At 39.0% G+C, this 19,057-nt stretch overlaps 3 protein-coding genes across 3 annotated transcripts; all 3 read left to right on the top strand.

Moving 5' to 3' along the window:
- The first annotated feature begins 5,515 nt into the window (after positions 1–5,515).
- LOC120107323 (VQ motif-containing protein 4-like) lies at positions 5,516–6,869 on the top strand. Its single transcript, XM_039120555.1, has one exon. It carries the CDS (start codon positions 5,745–5,747, stop codon positions 6,522–6,524), a length of 780 nt encoding a protein of 259 aa, XP_038976483.1. The 5' UTR covers positions 5,516–5,744; the 3' UTR covers positions 6,525–6,869.
- A 5,422-nt stretch (positions 6,870–12,291) lies between these two features.
- On the top strand, positions 12,292–13,637 carry LOC103708940 (pistil-specific extensin-like protein). Its single transcript, XM_008794057.3, has 2 exons — positions 12,292–12,566; positions 13,116–13,637. The coding sequence occupies exons 1-2, from the start codon at positions 12,332–12,334 to the stop codon at positions 13,430–13,432; spliced, it is 552 nt and encodes a 183-aa protein (XP_008792279.1). The 5' UTR covers positions 12,292–12,331; the 3' UTR covers positions 13,433–13,637.
- A 3,435-nt stretch (positions 13,638–17,072) lies between these two features.
- LOC120107326 (non-classical arabinogalactan protein 31-like) lies at positions 17,073–18,952 on the top strand. The gene is made up of 3 exons (XM_039120559.1): positions 17,073–17,137; positions 17,803–18,011; positions 18,426–18,952. Exons 1-3 carry the CDS (start codon positions 17,073–17,075, stop codon positions 18,740–18,742), a joined length of 591 nt encoding a protein of 196 aa, XP_038976487.1. The 3' UTR covers positions 18,743–18,952.
- The last annotated feature ends 105 nt before the right edge of the window (positions 18,953–19,057 follow it).

Below are 19,057 nucleotides of genomic sequence, written 5' to 3'. Positions count from 1 at the left end.
CGTGAGGAAGGCTTCTACCTGCTCCAAAGCGGACAATACCTTCTGTGGGGACGCAGTCTCCTTTCCCTGTTCCACTTCGGTGGGGGCTAAGGTCTAAGGTTGGGGGAACCCCGACCTCAACATTGGCGCACCAGGTAGGGACCCTTGACCTCGGCTCAGACCTTCCCGCTGGGGGGGCTGATGTTGTGGAAATAAAGGATCTCGGACTTAGTCCCACATCGACTGAATAGCGGAAAGGTCTGTGCCTTAAAGGGAGGGCTCGATTACCCTTTCCTCAGGAGGTGCCTTTTAAAGAGCAAAACCGTGAGGAAGGCTTCTACGTACTCCAAAGCGGACAATACCTTCTGTGGGGACGCAGTCTCCTTTCCCTGTTCCAGTTCAGTGGGGGCTAAGGTCTAAGGTCGGAGGAACCCGGACCTCAACAATGTCCACTAACATAGCTGACTAACATAGCACACTGGTATGTCTATCGATGTGTCTGACTGATGCGGCAACTAAAATATCTGCCGATGCAACTGATTAACTTGTTTGATAATATCGCAAATTGATGTGGCTGACAAATATATTTGATGATATGGACTATTGTATCCGACTAGTAGCCAACGTGGCTCTCATATTGTAGTGATATGGCAAAACAGCTATTGCGACAAGCTTTGCGGATGGACAGACGATGATGTAACAGAATATCACAATCAATCAACGATAATGAGGCTGGATGACATGTCTTGTGTGTGCTAATGTAGTAGAATGTTGTGTCGTTTATTATGGCTACTTTAGACGATGTGGCAGTAAGAAGATACATGGAAGATAATAGTTGCAGCAAGAACTGATGATTAGTTAAAAGAAAACCGAAGGTCGACAATCCTCACAGATGGAGTTACTATGGAAGAGGAGCAAGAGACCTCGAACTGGATGGTGAAGGAGTCAAAGGCAGCAAATAAAATCGGAGATAGAAAGAAAGGAGCCGAGTGACGGTGAGGAGAGACGACCGAAGATCTGAAGCTAAGGATAAAAGTGGAGGAGAGGAGCTGCAGATCCATTAGAAAATAAGAGATATTCGAATGTTAATCTACTGAAAATAGAGGATATGAAGATCTACTAAGAAATATGGGATCTTCGAATGTTGATTCATTAGTAAATAGAGGATCTGCAGAAAATAGAGGATCTATGAATCCGCTAGAAAATAGAGAACCTTCGGGTGTTAATTTACCGGAAAACAAAGAATGATAAATTGACAATAGGGGTCATCAAAACTGTTAAACATGGCAACGACGACTATAGCAAAAGCAGAATAGATGAGATTAGGTAATCAGTGGCTCTGATCGCATGTTAAAATATTTGTAGAAGAAAAAGAAAATAGAAAAAGAGAGAGAAAAGTGATTTTTTTTCTCTGTTTTATCATATTCGGTACATCTCAAAGATCATATATAATTGTGTACAGGCTCTATATAAGAAAAATAATATAGGATGATATAGCACCATGCTAAGAAAGAAAAATATTATGGGTGATGTAGGTTGTTATGTGATCCTTATAATCACTTTAACAAGATCATGCTAACAAAAAAAATAATATAGATTGATACAGGATCATGCTAATAAAAAGTATATTGTGGATTGCAAGTTATTATGTGATTTCTAAAATTATACTAACAGAGAAATTGTTCTTTTAATAAAGATATTGCAAGAAAATTATCCTTTCATTATGTAATAGTCGAGAAGAATCCACGTTTTCTGTTCTCTTTACACGTTATAGAATCATGGTGGGAGTGTCAACAATCAGTTCCCATAAATATTGAAAGGAATTAACCATGTCAAACAGCTGAGGAGAAAATTCTGGAAAAAAAAAGTGAAGTATTTTTGTGCCCTATTGTCAGTACCAGGGGAAAGTATATTGATGGTAACCTGATAATATACTTTAATAATTTAACTTTGAGATCCAGTGGGAGACAATTTGACTTCTACGTCTTTGTTTTAAAATCTTTCAGTGAAAAAATATTTCAATCTATGTATTATTTTCAATTGCTTCTTCTATCTCCCATTTGTTTATTGATTGTGCATAGAAGTATCTTAAATTCTGTATGACAAGCAACTATCATTTTGGTTTTTTGAGTGAAGCGATGACAATGAATTGACAGCTTTCATTTTCTAAGTATTTCATAAATAGGAACATACTATTAAGAAAATAATTATAGATTTATCATTAAAACTATGTGATCATGATTGATTGAGAGTTCCCCATATGTTGCTACCCATCTCTTACTAGAATAATTGCAGAAACAGATATTTTGATCATATTCTTAGATTAAGAAGATTTTGCAAACATAGAGATGGCAGGGGTTCTAAGACCACCACGATTCAATTCATGAAAATGAGTCAAAGGCCTCCTTATCAAGAATTGACAACAAACCAGCATGGCTGCCAACCACAAGTCTTACAAGTATGTTGGTTGGATTAACATAAGATTTCAATAATGATCCTAGAAAGAAAATAAACATGTTATGATTTGTGCTGTTCTAAATAACAATCTGTTTTCTTTAGAAAAAAAAAATAGTGATTTTTCTAACAAGACTTTAATGTTTTGTGAAACGAGAAATAGGATTTGATGGTTTTTGGGAATGGGGATGAATTGTGGTGAGTCTGTACTCCTGAAACATATGGTTAGCTATTACTTTTGCACAATTGTACTAAATTATGTGTAAACTAACAAGGATAGGAAAGGCAATACTGTCCATCGCAAGAGCAAACGACAATTTCAGTGCATCACTTTAATCATGTAATAATTTATGAGTTTTTGATAGCTCTAAAACGCTTGTCTTATTTAATACCTCATAACTTTTTATAGATATCGAGTTTCCGCGTCCCTTCTTCGCAAACGAGCAAAAAAAAAAAAAAAGCCTGACGGATTCAATTCCTCATGACTTTTTCAAGCGTTTCATCAAGTCATAAATCATAAAAATCAAAGAATTTAACTACTTTTATCCTTGTGACCGTCCAAGCATCCTACTTGTGACTATCCAAGCATCCAAGGAGGGAGGGGCATTAAAGAAAAGGAATGGTAAGCATGAAAACTAAAAGCTCATTTGGTTGAGATATGTTCAATTACATGGTGATCTAGTAAACACCATATTCTAAAAACTACGTATCGATTGCCTGAAAGTATATATTAGATTGTTTGATTACTAATTTGCCAAATATGCATCACTTGGTCAAAGACTATGTACTAGTAAACACCATATTGTAGAAACAATATGTCGATTTACTTGGAGGTATGCATTAAATTATTATTGGTAATGTATCAAAGAAACTTACAATATATATCAAAAAGCCAACGAATATGTATCACGTGACCATATACTATATACTAGTAAAATTCACATTCTAAAAATTGTATATCTATTTATTTAGAGGCGTATATTAAATTACTATATGACTTATTTGCTATGCATGTCTCGTTTGGTCATATATTGTGTACTCTTAAATACTATCTTCTGAAAACCGTATATCGATTTATCTGATATGTATTGAGTTGCTACTAGATATGAAGAAACCTACAATATCATAAAGTCGTCAAATATGGATTATTTAGCTATAGATTGTATAGTAGCGAACACCATGTACATAGATGGAGAGGGAAGGACAATTTGATGAGGAAGAAGAGATAAGAATGGACTGTCTTGTGAGCAGACACTTTATGTATTTCTTTTTTTTTTCTTTCAAGTTTTGAAATAGTAGGATTCTATTAGTAGGGAGTTTCATTTAATTTTGACTCTTTGATTTCTATTTTAAGATATGTACGATGGAATATATGGTTTAATAAAAAAAAAAAAATTTCCTTTGCACATATGGAGGGATTCTTGTTCGAGGGAACACAGTCACTCCTTGCCTCGTCCTGGAATCGTTCTCAGCCCTCCATTGAATCTTCCTGAGCTGCCTATGCCTTGGCCCCTCTCAATTACTCTTCACTTGCTAAAAAAAAAGAAGCAAATAGGAGTGAGAAGGGAAAATAGGGGGATAGAGGTTTGTCTTTTGGATCTTACGTACCAACGACTTGGATTCACTTTCCTCTTGAAGCGTGTGTGGAGAGAGAAGGGAAAATAGGAGTTTAGTAATTGGATAATAATGAGAGGTGTCAGGTGTATGAGAAAACAATAATGAGCAGCCTTACAACGTCGTTTGCCCCCCGGAGGGTGCGGACTTTGGTCCCCACCGACACTGGCACCTCCTCTTTTGCCCATCACTCCACGCAAAACTTTGGCATTAAATCACCCAACGTTGATGGGGAACTCTACTAATCAAACCCTCATTTATTATTGGTTAGAGTAAGATGGAGAGCCTAACCACCACCCAACTTAACATTTTAACATAACTAGGCTTTCAGAAAGTTTTAAATTGCTTAAGTGGCTATGCTGATAACTTAATGGATTGCCAGGTTTGCCCTTCGAAAGGCTGTAAAATTAAACATCTTAAAAGCCACTATAAAAAATTTATGGAAACCGAAGCAAAAGCATAAATAAGTTAGTTATTTTTTCTTGCCGAATTATTTTTTAAAAAAAACTAAAAAATAGTTTTGGCATGTATATTTGGTTGATCATAAAAAATTAATATATTTCAGAGTAGCTTATATTTAGTTGGGTATCTACTTTTGTGAAAAATTTGTACTAAGTATCTATTATATTCTTAATAGAGGAGAAGGCTTTATTTATGGATTTTGATGGCTTAAGAATAGTTTTGATAAAAAAGATTCTATTTTTTAGTCGATGAAAATGTAGCTCTTTCGTGTCCCTCGTGAATTTTTTTTATGGAATACTAGCTCCTATCTCTCTCATTTGAAAACATTTTTTTTTCTTGTTGACCATACTTCCTTCCTTCTTTTTCCGCGAACCAACCAAGTCTTTAGTGAGTGGGGAGACATGCAACATCTGCTCTTGTTAAGAAATCCCACAAATGCTCGTAGATGCCATTCAAACTTTCCAAGCAGTGGTTGATCCATATTTTCCTGCAGCAATTTCTGGGCCTCGACGTGTGGTCCCTGCATTTGCAAATGAATTCAAGCGGATAAACGGAGAAATGTTTATCCAGTGACCATTGAATAGGATTAGAAGCTGTTTTTCTTTCTCCGTCCTTTACTTTCCACGGCTGCACCTTCTATTGATCCACTCCGAAGACCTTCAAATTTTTCTCGGCGACCAAGTTTTCTGGCACTCATCAATTCCAGACTACAAAAAAGCGTGCATTGGAGGGGGAGAGAGAGAGACCGTACACTACGGTTTCTCCTGACCGATCTTACCACTTCAACGACCATGATTAACTTGGGAACAAAGCGTTGCGGCATAAAAAGGGCAGAGTGGGAATCCCAATCGAAGCTACGACACAATTACGACCAAAGGGGCCTGCGGCTCTGAAGTCAATGGCTCTCGGCCCTTTTGGAATCGGCATCCAGAGGGCAATTGGGCACCGATTCCATGCATTTCCAAAACAGCAATTTTCCGGGAAGGTATTGGGCATTTTCCTAGAACAAACCAAACAGATCCCAACACCACCAGGAGAGAGAAATAAAAGAGAGGAGAGATACCAATTCTTTTCATCTCATTAACCCTTCTTCCACACACAAACTATGCAGCTCTAACTCCTCTCTCTCTTCTCTTTATTTCTCCCCAGTATCACCACAACCCCAACTCCATCCTCCTCCTCTCTACCTTTCTTTCCTTTTTTTTGTTTTCCCCCAATTTTTAACAGTAGGATCAATGGAAAACCACAACCAAAATCCTCAGGAAAGAGAGCAGCTGTCATCCCACCCCACCTCCCCAAATTCTACCGCCAGCAGCAGCAGCACCAGCACCAGCAGCAAAGGAGTAGCGGCCGCAGGTGGAGCGACAATTGCGGCAGTACAGGTTGCATCGCCTCCAAATCTACAGCCTCCAACGCCGAAATCCATTCCGAGATCCATCGAATCCAACCCCTACCCCACCACCTTTATCCAGGCCGACACCTCCTCTTTCAAGCAGGTCGTACAGATGCTCACCGGCTCCGCCGAGACCGCCGCCAAGCACGCCGCCGCTAACCCCCCGCCACCCAAGAACCCGATCCCGCCCGCCGCCAAGGCCACCGGCCCCAAGAAACCGGTCTTCAAGCTCTACGAACGCCGCAGCAGCCTCAAGAATCTCAAAATGATCAGCCCGCTCATCCCCACCTTCCTCAGTTCCGCCCCCGCTTCCCCGGCCGGCGGCGCCTTCTCCCCCAGGAAGCAGCCGGAGATCCTCTCGCCGAGCATGCTGGATCTTCACTCGGCCCTGGTCCTCAGCCCGGTCACGCCGCTGATCCCGGATCCCTTCAACCGGTCGCCGCAGACGGACTCGTCGCTGTCGCCGGCGATGTCGGCCGAGGAGCGGGCGATCGCTGAGAAGGGGTTCTACTTGCACCCGTCGCCGAGGAACACGCCGAGGGACGCCGAGCCACCCCGGCTGCTGCCGCTCTTCCCTGTGACGTCGCCGCGAATCTCCTCCGCCTCAGCTTCCTCTGCTTGAGATTGCTGCATCCTTATCGAAAATATTATGACTACTTCGTCCAATTCGGATTTTATCTCTTCTTCTTCTTCTTCTTTTCCTCGGAGAGAGATGGCGCTGGCTACGGGAGGCCTCTGCTTCCATTGTATCCAATTTGAGTTACCTTTCTTCCTCTCTCTGATTCGCTCCTCCGGTATTCTCTCTGTGATACATACAGACCAACCCGCCAATATGAAATGAATGGTATCCGGAAGGGCAAAGGTGGTGTTTTTTTCCCCTTTTCTCCTCTCCCTCTATCTCTTGTATCTTTCAATCTGGTTATAAGATTTTGTTTACCTATGGACTCGATGAGAAAATTTACTTTCTTATTCCTCCAAGCGTTCTTCCATGTTCATGCGCGCTAATTTACTAATTTCTTTGGGTAGCTTCACCATATTTTTCAGAGAGAAGAGAAGAGAAAAAAAAAGAGATCTTATTGATTAGCAACCGTTAAATATTCTATCTTTGCCAACCTGAGAGCTGGTTTTATACGGGCAGCTCTGTGGATGGAGAAAAATTTAGGCATTGCTCCTCCCTAACCTTTCTCTGAAGAACATCATTAGAGGAAGACACTAGCTTTATTAACTTATAAAGTGATAGAAGAAGGCCAGTTGGTGCCTGTCAGGAGCTGATTGGAAGGAGTGCCAAAGGAATCTTGTATCGTTCCGTCTCTTTCCTTCCCCTCCTATGTGAGAAAATGGGACGAGCCAGGTAGGGCACAGGCTTTCTTTGGGCTGGGTACGTCCTCTGGAGCCCAGTGCAGAGGAGCAGGGCTAGGGAAGCACAGGGAGAAATTTTCTTCAATTCGTTCCATGCGGCAGTAAAAGAATTTTCTAAAACTTGGAAATGGCTTGAGAATGCTGCTCTTCTGCGTGTGGAAATTTTAGAGGTGGCGTCATGGCTCGGTCAACTTGGTGAAGTGTGTGGTAATGGCAGGAGAATAGCTGAGGATGGCAAGCACTTGGCTCGTGCTCGGAGCCCATCATGTCCCCCTTATGAGGATGGCAAGCACTTGGCTTGGCTTCCTTTTAGCATTTGGGAAAGGTCTTTCTGGTTCGAGTTTGGTGGGACCATCCATCCATGCGAGAAATCAAACCATTTGAGTACTCCACTGCAGTCAAAAGACCGGACTGAGCTGGTTGAGGGTTGGATTGGTTTGCCTGAAATGAGCCTAATAAATTTGCACTTAATTGGACCGATCCCTAGATGTCATGTCAGCAGGAATCGCATGGCTCCTGTACCTTCTTGCTCTGACTTCAGGCTCCCTTTAACATATTTCATGTGATTTCTATTTACAAGACGTCTTGATGTGGGATTGAGACGCAGGACTAGTTTGTTTGCTACGCAATCGTATATAAGCATCTCATAGCTGTCCATCTAGTCATTAACAAGGAGGTCCAACATGAAAGGGTAGCTGGATCCTTTCCAAATTTTTATTTCTATTTAGTCCTATAAACTTGAATTATCTATTATTTTCAGACGGATCCCACTAATCAATAATTGATGATTGTTAAAGTAGGTTTTCGCTCTTTTTTTTTTTCTTCTTCTTTTATTTATTTTTGGTTAATGGAACCCATTTATGCAAATTCTAACCCTAATATATGCAAGTTCTACACAGGATTTTTATTTTTCATCGAGAAATACGACGGCCATATCATTATCTGAATCTTAGATTTTTTCTGAGCAGAGAGATACGAACTAGTTAGCAATTAATTAGTAGGAAACTCATCATGAAAAAAGTTTATAAAAGTCTAATGACTATTTTGATAGACTCTTGTAAATTCTCAATTGGCTCGCCACGTCAATCCTCTGCAAGACTAAGATTGCATCTTTTGCGTGAAAGAAGGATTCAACTATTTTTATAAATCAACATCGAATCATGCAATAATTCGTTTTAAAATTTATACAGATGTATGAATGAAAAATTTTGAAACATTTTAAGATCTATACAAGATACGATCTAATGATTAATGCTGTGGAAAAAAAAAAAATCAATCATTTTTTCGTGCAAATGATGCAAGCGGCGAGACATGGCTAGAGCCACGAATTGGTCATTGGCCGGGCAGGTTACGGAAGGAGGCCCCTTGGACCAGGAATTTAAGAAATTGATGTGGAGCGGACCACAACCAAGTCTTTGCGTTGCAAGAAAACAAAGAGAAAACTTCGACCCAGTCTTTCACGTCAGGATCATTGACCCCTTGCCCAATTTCCCCTACACATTTCTAAGGTCTATTTATCTTGTAGCCAGCTCGTGCCATCCCATCGCCAATGGCCAGAAAGTAAAAAAATGATCAGCCCTACTTGCAATCAAATTTCTAGTCCGTATTTGAAGAGGTCAATTCGATTGGCCTGACACAGTAATTTGTCCACTTTGTTCGATAGGGACCAGAGAGCAACTTGGTAGTGGGGCCCTCCTTTCCCATGCAAGGTGTGTGAGCGAGCGCGATCTTTGACATCTCCCATTTGAGAGGGCAGGGCAGGTGCCCCCGAGGCCTCGCCCCTCGCCAAGGCGTCCAACCGAAAGTAAATAAAGAGGGGCGGCGCCTTTAACACCCTCAATGCCCTTCCACTGTGCCCACTTACATAAACTTTTAAATGATGTTTGGTTACAGCATAAATCCTGAAATTTTATTTCAGCAAACTATTATTTATAGAATGTATGTGATTATAAACTACTTCATGTCCATTTGCAATAAGCGAACATTATTTATGAAATGGGCATAGATTTGAAATAGGCTATGCAGCCTATTTTTCAGATATAAACCATTTTGTAATATGCTTGTGCCCATTATTTATGCCTATTTCATGCTTTTAAAATATATTTTTGAAATTAATTTATATAAGAATATTTTATAATATTATTATCTATTATATCAAATATATAATATTTATTGCAATACTATCAAAAAAGATATCAGCATATTAATATTTAACATTAATATTATAATACAAAATATTACTTTATAATTTATAATATCACATATAATATTTGATATTATATTAAAATATAAATATTAATTATGTAAAATATACTATTATAACATATCATATATAAAGTGTTGATATTATATTCGAATATTAAAATTATAGAAGAAAATATAATTTAATAGATCAATGATATTTTTTATTTAAAAATACATATAATATAACTTAAAATTAGCTTATTTCAAAATGGCCAATAACAACCATTGTTTCCATTATAATGGTAGATGCCAGTCTAGAAAGGGCTTAAAATACTAGGAGTTATGGTCTTAATGAAACCTTTGATCAAAAGAAGGTTATGGGCTATGTTTCATCTTGCTAATTTTTCTCATTTCATTATGCAGGGTCCAGCATACAAAAATCACTAAATGTGATAATATGTTACCAACTTTTAAACTCACACCCTTTGACTGATATGATAAGATGTGGTTCAGACCATTCCATACAAAGAATTTGGCATGGCCAATTGTTGAAGTTTAAAACTCATCATCCATCATATTATTAACTCAAATAATTTTAAATGATGTATTTGTTGAAGGATGATACCGTATATATTCAATTAATTTTTAAACAACAATTCATATTATAATGAATTACTAATTACTTGGATAGCACATCAACACAAGAACAACTAATCTTCACTCCCATGTTATAATAACAATTCCCTTTACACAACCAGAAAGAAATAAAGGTGACCAAAAAAATAGAATGGAGACTTTACTCCACATGCCCCCTCAATTTTTAATTATTCTCTGGTCCGAATCCTCTCCTTATCTCCTCTACTTGACAAATGGTCAACCTTTGCTTGTGATGCCGACTTCCACTTTCCAGCCAATTTCCACTCGATCATTGGATGCTTTAGTTTGCCCACATTAGATGCTTTAATACGCAACACAGTGAGCTACATGGCTTTATGACCAAAAAGAAGTTGCACCTAGTTAGAAATAAGAAGCAAAGAGTGATGCCTTTTCCAACCATCACCATGTTTGCCTTATAATCCAAGTTAGAGTCTTCAGAGAGATGAGACTTGCATCATTTCACAGCACGGAAATGGTCCTAGTCTTTTGATCACAAGAAGAAAGGTTTAAGAAGGACAAAAGTTCGTCATGTGAATCCCTGATGGCCCATGGAACAAAAAATGATCGAAGGCAAACTGCTTCATGAGCAAATAGGAAGCCATAAGATCGAAAATGCAAGATTTGAGAAGTGGGTATATCTACATTTGCATTGATGGCTGCTTTATAGCTGCAGAGATTCTCATGAACAGAGTTAGCTTGTAGCCCATTATGTATTGGTCACAGACTCCACGGTCTATCTGAATGAACTCATTAAGATTAGTCAACAGAAACAAACTGCTGTTCCTTAGAAATATTCACTCATGTCCAAATCGAAGGCCATCCGGCTTTTAACGTGCACAAGTCTATCAGTGGGAGGAGAAAAAATCACAATTAAGTAATCATAAGCCATAGTTCTGTTTCTACGGATCTTCCTTGAGCAACCAACTGCTTCCTTCTGATAAACAAAGTCGCATTCATCAAATTTGACGCCTCCATAGGTACCAATTCAACTCAACTGCATATTTTCCTTCTCTAGTCATCGTGATATCCCCAATCTGCAACAAATAATCAAAAATGATGTATTTGTACAATTATAGAAGAAGTAAATGACCTCTTTTCATGGCATATAAGCTTTGCAATGATATGTTCTGGATTCTGGATATATTATTTCGGCATTCATTCAGAAAAATAGATGATTTAATGCGCCGAATTACAGGATAAAAATTCTCTAGTGCATGCACCAAAAAAGATCGTCGCATATAGCATAGATTTTAATGTGACAATCCAAGAGCCATATTGGGATGAAACTGAGCAAAATTACCATCCAAGGTGACACGATCTAAGCAGAATTATCATGGCAGATGCTTATTCTTATGTTATACTTAATTAACACAAATAATGGATGGCCCCTAGGTATCCGAGTCTTGGTCTAAGTTACTAAGCCAAGTTGTTATATCCTTGGTGCACCGGCTGCTCCTGCTTTTTATAAGGTAAACAAACTTATTTTATAATTTAATAGATTCAAATTAAAAATAACTAAAATATTCTTAATGGATAGATGTGCAAAAAAATATTTATAAGACGACTATGATGGAAAATAAAAAAATAATTTTAAAATTTTATTTTATTTTTAATTAAAATAAATTTTAATTAACGGTGTTAGAAGAATCGTATTTGTGCGAAAATAGTATTTTATAAGGGTACAGAAATAAATATAAATTTTAAAAAATATTCATGCAAATTTAAAATTGTTTTAAAGAATATTAATATAAAAAATCTAAAATAAAAATAGAAAAAGGGCTCAAGCCTGAAGGCAAGGACATGGCCGGTTGAGTGTTGGGTTCGATATGATTAACAAGTACAAGTATGGCAATCGGGCCACGTCGCACCGGCCCGATTTCCACCACGCGATCGGAAAGCCTCGCGTCTCACACGCTACTCCGTGTCCAGCACGGCGGGCTCCAACTTGTTCCGTTAAAGAAACCAAACGCTTTGATTCGCTCCCAAATTTCCGTGCATGGCCAGCCGGGCACCGACTGGCCGATCACATCACCGTCTCGTGAATTAAATGCTTCAATCCTAAGCCCAAACCCCAATATTTTTACTACAATAAATAAATTCACAGCACTCCATGAGGTCGCTTTAATTTGACCGACCCGAACAGCCGAGAATCTAGCAAGTGGCTGCTATAAATGCTCGCTCTGGTGGCTCCAATTTTGGTCATTAGGGCTTGGAACTGGTGCCGGGAAGATGGCTTGGTTGAGGGGAATCCTGTTTGGGCTTCAGTTTCTGGTGCTTTTTCTGTGGTGTCTTCCTTCTCCTGCCAAGTGTGGTCCTGTGGGAAAATTATTTCCACCCTCGCCGTCACCATCGCCGGCACCCAAGCCCCTAAAGCCGACGTACAACGTCTCGGTTGAAGGTGTTGTCTACTGTAGATGCAAGCTCCCGGGCTATCTTAAGCCCAAGGATGCTTCGCCTCTTCCCGGTTTGTTCCGCCACCTTCTCTTCATGTTGCTGTCGAAAAACCTGTTATAAAAGCTCGATAATATATTAGTACATATTGGCCCTATATCCCTGGCTGGAAACTGTGCGAGTCTACTGGTACACAGCCCATATAACCCTATCATCTGTGCTAGCGAATTAATCCCATGCATTTGTCCTACTGTATAAAATTAACTCTTGCAAAAAGCACAGCATCTAAAGGCATTGCACCTGCATATCATTTGCATCTTTAGCCTTTCACAAGCCTTGCACGTATAGCTGGTCGATAAAAGTGCGAAGTGGCCGTCAAACAGAACATTGTCTCAGCGTGTTCTCGGAGAGATTGTTTTAGAAAGATGCCAGTCCCATTGCTATTGATCTCCAAAACAAACAAAAGCCATGCATTTGAGCTTAGACCTCGCAGGAACAAGGTGTCCCTCCTACGTCGACTGCTCGCTTAATGCACGCTGCTTACACCCTATAAATGGCCTCATGAGGCCACAGTATTCTTTTTTCCTAATCTTAAACAATCATCATCTCTTCGTTGTTGCAGGTGCACCGGTGAACTTAAAATGTGGCAAGCTATCTGTGAGCGGGAAGACGGATACCAGAGGCTACTTCTTGCTCGATGCTAAATTTCCTTTACTCGACGAAAAACTGATGAAGAGATATGTGGCCAAGTGGTGCAAGGTCTACGTGGTGTCGACACCATTGCCGGCGTGCATCGTGCCGGAATTCCTTGGACCCAAAGGGAAGGGAGCTTCTGTATACTATGAGAGGAACTTGGTGGCCGGGTCCGGCTACGTGGCACTCTTCTCTGCAGGCTTCTTGGAGCTCGGCCCGGCTAGCTCTAAGATGTGTCACACTTGAAAGAGTGTTTGATATTATTGCTTTCCTGTTGATGATTTAGCAAGTGCCCTGGTTGGGAAAATAAAGCTGGCGCCTGAAAAGCTGGTTGTTGTAGGAACAAAAGTTTGGATTTCATTAACTTTCTGTTAGCTTTTGCTACATGTTGTTAGTGTTGGGATTAGATTTCCATAAATTTCATGCATGGTTAGTTTAACCTTCCACAGTTCCACTTGTCGGGTAGCAACCATATCCTATCATGTTAGTGGTACAAATATGAGAGCGACACATACAAATCGTATTCCAGTTTATTGTTTCTTCTCCCTTTAATCATACTGATTTGCTCCATCTCAGTTGGCTCGATCTCTTCTCTTTCTAATCAGAGCCATCCATCCCATGTCAATCAACTCTCTCTTTTGCCATCTTCGTCTCTCTCATATATATATTGCACATGTCAACATCTAATATGAAACATAAATTTTCCTCTAGCCAATATTGATGATTGGACATAGCCAGCTAATTGGATCAACAAATAGAAAATAATTGGTGACTTAATTATTGAAAGAAAAGATAGAAAAATAATTGGAGACTGCATGTGATGGAGATTTCAGCTGCTTTATGAGCATCTATGGGATCCTTCTTGCTGCTTGCTGATGCGCTAAGATACTGTTCTTCTAAGTCTTCTTTCCCTTTAAACTATGAAAATATGTTTATGGAACCGCATCGAAGCAGCAGTTTCTTCTTCCTTTATGCTTGTAATTTTCTTTATTTGCTCCACTTATTCGATGGAAATTAATTATCTTATTGCACATCCTTCTCCTCCTCCATTTTTGAATAAAGTTGCTGACTGATGGTGGTTTCCTCCATCTTCAAAAAGAAGAAGAAGAAGGAGAAGAAGGAGAAAATATGAAGGCTTACTTAGCAAAAAAATAAAATAATTGAACACATAAAAATCATCTACATCAAATATGAAGGGAACTCAGGCCTTCAATCAGAATTCTGTCTCCCGCAATTGATCAGCTGCAATAAAATAATAACAAAAACCTACAACATGTTCCGGCTTCCAATTTCCTCTCAAACAAAACAAAAGCCATGTCCCTGCCTTCAGCTGTTCGAGGGAAGCCATTCAAGAGTCTATCCTGCAAACATAGGTACTATTTCACCGGATGCGTATGTATAGGATTCTGGCACTCTCCATGCACTCTGCCGCAATACAATCTTTGATGTCTTTCTTGGAAGACCATAGAAATCTGGGCCATTGAAGCTTGTAAATGCCTCTAGTTTGTCAAGTGCACCAGCCTAATCAAAATAACACCAAAAAAAAAAACTTTATTAAACAGATTTTGTAAGATTAACTTTGCAAGACAAAAATGTCTAAGAAAATTGTATCGATTCTGCTGATAATCCTTATCATCAACAGCACAGTTGCCAAGCTATGCAATCAATATCAGACAAATTATTCAACCTTTCATCTATCTATGCACTAAAAAGAACTAGAGACTGCATAGTAATTATCTTCATTATCTTTAATATTATGCATATGAGGATGAGAAAATAAATAAAAGTTGTAAAGGATCCAAACTAGGTAGATGAAGAGGAGACTTGTTTATAAATGGCTTTCCAGGTTAGCAAAAGGTCCATAATGTTGAACTATGCTGGATTACAGCAGCTTTCTAAACATGAATCATCAGTGAAACAATAACTCACAAATCTGAGACCAGAAAGATGGCAAGGCTTCCAATGTCTAGTTGTCTGTAATAGCATTTTGACCATGCTTGAGCCAGATGCCACCAAATGAGAATGTATTTCAGAGTTTCATCAAACAAAAAGTTTTGATACCTCTTCAAATACTTTGGCATAAAGTGACAGTGCAACAGGAGCATTGTATATGCCTTCACATCCACAGGGACATTCTTTTCACTAAAAAAAAACTTATATTTTTTGACACTTTTTAAAGCTTATACCAACACTTATAAGCATCGGTAATTTTGCCCCCAACGCATTTGAAAAACATTGGCAATAACGGAAGCTTTGCAGACGCTTTAAAGCATCGGCAATACTTATTCAGAGTTATTTATTTAAAAAAATATTTAAAAAGCCTAATTAATTTTTTTGGGGCCAAAAAAAACTAACTTAATTTTTTTTAAAAAATCCAATTTCCGTTCTCCAGTAAATTCTGCTTCTTCTAATAGCACAAGATAGATAACGAAAAAAAAAAATTAGAAAAGAAATAATACAAGAAGAACAATAGATGCCCCATTTATTGTTTTTTTTTTTTTTTACAAATTACAATAGGAAGCATGTGCCCAATTTAAATGATTTTTCTTTTACAATAGAAATAACAAAAGAAGCATATTTACAAATTACCGTAGAAATAACACATGAAGCATCTCTCAGCCGTTGTAGCTTCTTTCTACACAGCTTTTACAAGTGTAAGAGTTTTCTGCATAAATTAAATATTACAAAAATAGGTTGCACAGAAATTAATGCTCTAAAAAATCTGCGCAGATTTTAAAGCTACAGTAATTTTCTACACAAATTTTAATCTGCAGAATTTTTTTTACTATTTTCAAAGATGCAAAAAATTCTGCAAAAATTTTAAATATGCAGAAAATTTTTTGTACAGTTTTTAAAGTTGCAAAAATCTATTTGCACAATTTTTAGAGCAATATAACTTTCTTAAAAGATTATTTTTTATGAAGAAAACAACCTTGTGACTAAAGTTAATGCTTTTAAATTTCTATACAATTAAACTAAATCTAATTTTATGCTATCAAATTAAATTTTGACAAACATATATATATATATATATATATATATATATATATATATATATATATATATATATATATATATATATATATATATATATATATATCAATTTCTAGTACAATCAAGTTCACATTTTGCAAAACTATTGCCTAGAAATTGCTATATCATTATTTTATAAGAGAATAATTTACTAAAAAAAATTCTGAAGATTGAAAAGAGTTTGCTTGAATTGAGACGTGTGATATACAGTGTCTTAAGAACGTGATTTGCCCCCTACGTGCGGATTTGCAGCGATCTCATCTCCAAAGTACAACAACCTGGCTCAACCTGATCTTTTTCTAACGAGCACGACCGCTAGAGAGGCTTGATCCGACCGACTCGTTCAGTTGTTCCAAAAAAAAAGAAAAAATAGAAAGCAGAAAGTTGAAAATTAAAAGAACTCTATCGGTGAAGAAACTCTCGGAAGACAGAATGCCAATGAGAGAGATTGGATTGGATTACGATTAATCCCGGAGAAGTCTATTTATAGACTCTGAATATGATGATTCCGAAGATACATAATGTTTAAGAAACACCATATTTTTTAGAAAGTCAACGTTCTCTTTCAAAGAGTCATAATTCTTCTGAAAGAAGCGTCTCACGAAAGAATTTTTTACAACATTTAAAACAACTAAAGATTAGGGGATAAAAAAAATTTAAATTTTGCTGTTAATAATTAAAACTCCAACATTTTTCTGGCATATAAGCTTTACAATGACATGTTCAGGGTTCTCAATATATTATTTCGGCATTCATTCAGGAAACTAAGTTGTTTAATGTGCCGAATTGCAAATGAGTGGTTGCAGGGCAAAAATTTTCTGTGCATGCACCAAAGAAGATTCTCTCCTGTAGCATGGATCTCAATGTGAAAATCCAAGAGCCATACTGGGACGGGACTAAGCAAAATTACCATGGAAGGTAACAGGATCTAAGCAGAATTACCATGGCAGATGTTAATTCCTATGTTATACATAATTAACACATATAATGGATGGCCCCTAGGTATCCGAGTCTTGGTCTAATTTACTAAGCCAACTTGTTATATCCTTGTTGCACCGGGTGCTCATGCTTTTTGTCGGATAAACTAGCTTATTTTATAACCTAAAAATAAAAATAAAGAAGAAGAGGCCTCAAGGCAAGCACATGGCCGGTTGCCGCAAGGCCCGCGACCGGCCCATATCGCACCGGCCCATATCGCACCGGCCCGATCACCACCTCGCGATCGGAAAGTCTCACGTCTCGCACCCTAGTCCGTGTCCAGCGCGGCGGGCTCCAACTTATTCCGTTAATGGCCAGCCCGGCACCAACTGGCCGATACACATCCCTCTCTCTGGATCACCCTCTCGTGAATTAAAATGCTCCAACCCTAAGCCCAAACCCCTACTTTTACTACAATAAATAAATTCAGAGCACTCTATGACGCGGCTTTAATTTTATCGACCCGAGCGGCTGAGAACCTAGAACTGACTGCTATAAATGCTCGCTTTGTGGCTCCAATGTTGGTCATTAGGGCTTGGGAGCTGAGCTTAGGAACTCGTACTGGGAAGATGGCTTGGTTGAGGGGACTCCTGTTTGGGCTTCAGTTTCTGGTGCTTTTTCTGGGCTCTCTTCCTTCCTGCCAAGTGTGGTCCTGTGGGAAAATTACTGCCACCCTCGCCGCCACCATTGCCGCCACCATCGCCGGCACGAAAGCCCCCAAAGCCGACGCACGACGTCTCGGTTGAAGGTGTTGTCTACTGTAGGTGCAAGCTCCCGGGCTATCTTAAGCCCAAGGATGCTTCGCCTCTTCCCGGTTTGTTCCACCACCTTCTCTTGATGTTGCTGTCTAAAAACCTGTTACAAGAGCTCTATAATATATTGGTACAGCATCTAAAGGCATTACACCTGCATATCATTTGCATCTTTAGCCTTTCACAAGCCTTGCACGTATAGCTGGTCGATAAAAGTGTGGAGTGGCCGTCAAACAGATTGTCTCAGCGGGTTCTCGGAGACGATAGGTTTAGAAAGATGCCAGTCCCATTGCTATCCTCCAAAACAAAGAATTAAGAGGCATGCATTTGATCTTAGACCTCGCAGGAACAAGGTGTCCCTCCTACGTCGACTGCTCGATCGGTTACTGCACGCTTACACCCTATAAATGCCCCCATGAGGCCACAGTATTCTTTTTTTCTAATCTTTAACAATCTTCATCTCTTCGTTGTTGCAGGTGCGCTAGTTAACTTAAAATGTGGCAACCTATCTGCGAGCGGGAAGTCGGATGCCAGAGGCTACTTCTTGCTCCATGCCAAATTTCCTTTGCTCGACGAAAAACTAATGAAGAGATATGTGGCCAAGTGGTGCAAGGTGTACGTGGTGTCGACGCCATTGCCGGCGTGCATCGTGCCGGAATTCCTTGGACCCAAAGGGAAGGGAGCTTCTGTATACTATGAAAGGAAATTGGTGGCTAGGTCCGGCTACGCGGCAATTTTCTCTGCACGCTTCTTGGAGCTCGGCCCGGCTAGCTCTAAGATGTGTCACACTTGAAAGAGTGTTTATGTACCAAAAAAAAAGAGTGTTTAATAGTATTGCTTTCCTTTTGATGATTTAGCAGGTGTCCTGGTTGGGAAAATAAAGCTGGCGCCTTAGCTGGTTGTTGTAAAAGTTTGGATGTCATTTACTTTCTGTAAGCTTTGGCTACATGCTGTTGGTGTTGGGATTAGATTTCAATAAATTTCATGGTTAGCTTCTTGGTAATTTGGAGCTTCTCAATAGCACCATTACGGCATGCAGGACGATGAAGTAAGCAAGTTTGGGAAACTGTGTAAACTATATGAACTTGTCGGATAGCAACCATATCCT

This window comes from Phoenix dactylifera, unplaced genomic scaffold (genome assembly GCF_009389715.1).
Source record: "Phoenix dactylifera cultivar Barhee BC4 unplaced genomic scaffold, palm_55x_up_171113_PBpolish2nd_filt_p 000824F, whole genome shotgun sequence".
NCBI lineage: Eukaryota > Viridiplantae > Streptophyta > Magnoliopsida > Arecales > Arecaceae > Phoenix > Phoenix dactylifera.
The sequence above is the reverse complement of the archived record's forward strand: the minus strand, read 5'-3'. Positions and strand labels throughout refer to the sequence as shown.

Coding starts and splice junctions, on each gene's coding strand:
- LOC120107323 (XM_039120555.1), top strand. CDS start 5,745: ATGGAAAACCACAACCAAAATCCTCAGGAAAGAGAGCAGCTGTCATCC.
- LOC103708940 (XM_008794057.3), top strand. CDS start 12,332: ATGGCTTGGTTGAGGGGAATCCTGTTTGGGCTTCAGTTTCTGGTGCTT. Junction 12,567..13,115: donor GGATGCTTCGCCTCTTCCCG/GTTTGTTCCGCC, acceptor TCGTTGTTGCAG/GTGCACCGGTGAACTTAAAA.
- LOC120107326 (XM_039120559.1), top strand. CDS start 17,073: ATGGATCTCAATGTGAAAATCCAAGAGCCATACTGGGACGGGACTAAG. Junction 17,138..17,802: donor AAGCAAAATTACCATGGAAG/GTAACAGGATCT, acceptor TTTGGGCTTCAG/TTTCTGGTGCTTTTTCTGGG. Junction 18,012..18,425: donor GGATGCTTCGCCTCTTCCCG/GTTTGTTCCACC, acceptor TCGTTGTTGCAG/GTGCGCTAGTTAACTTAAAA.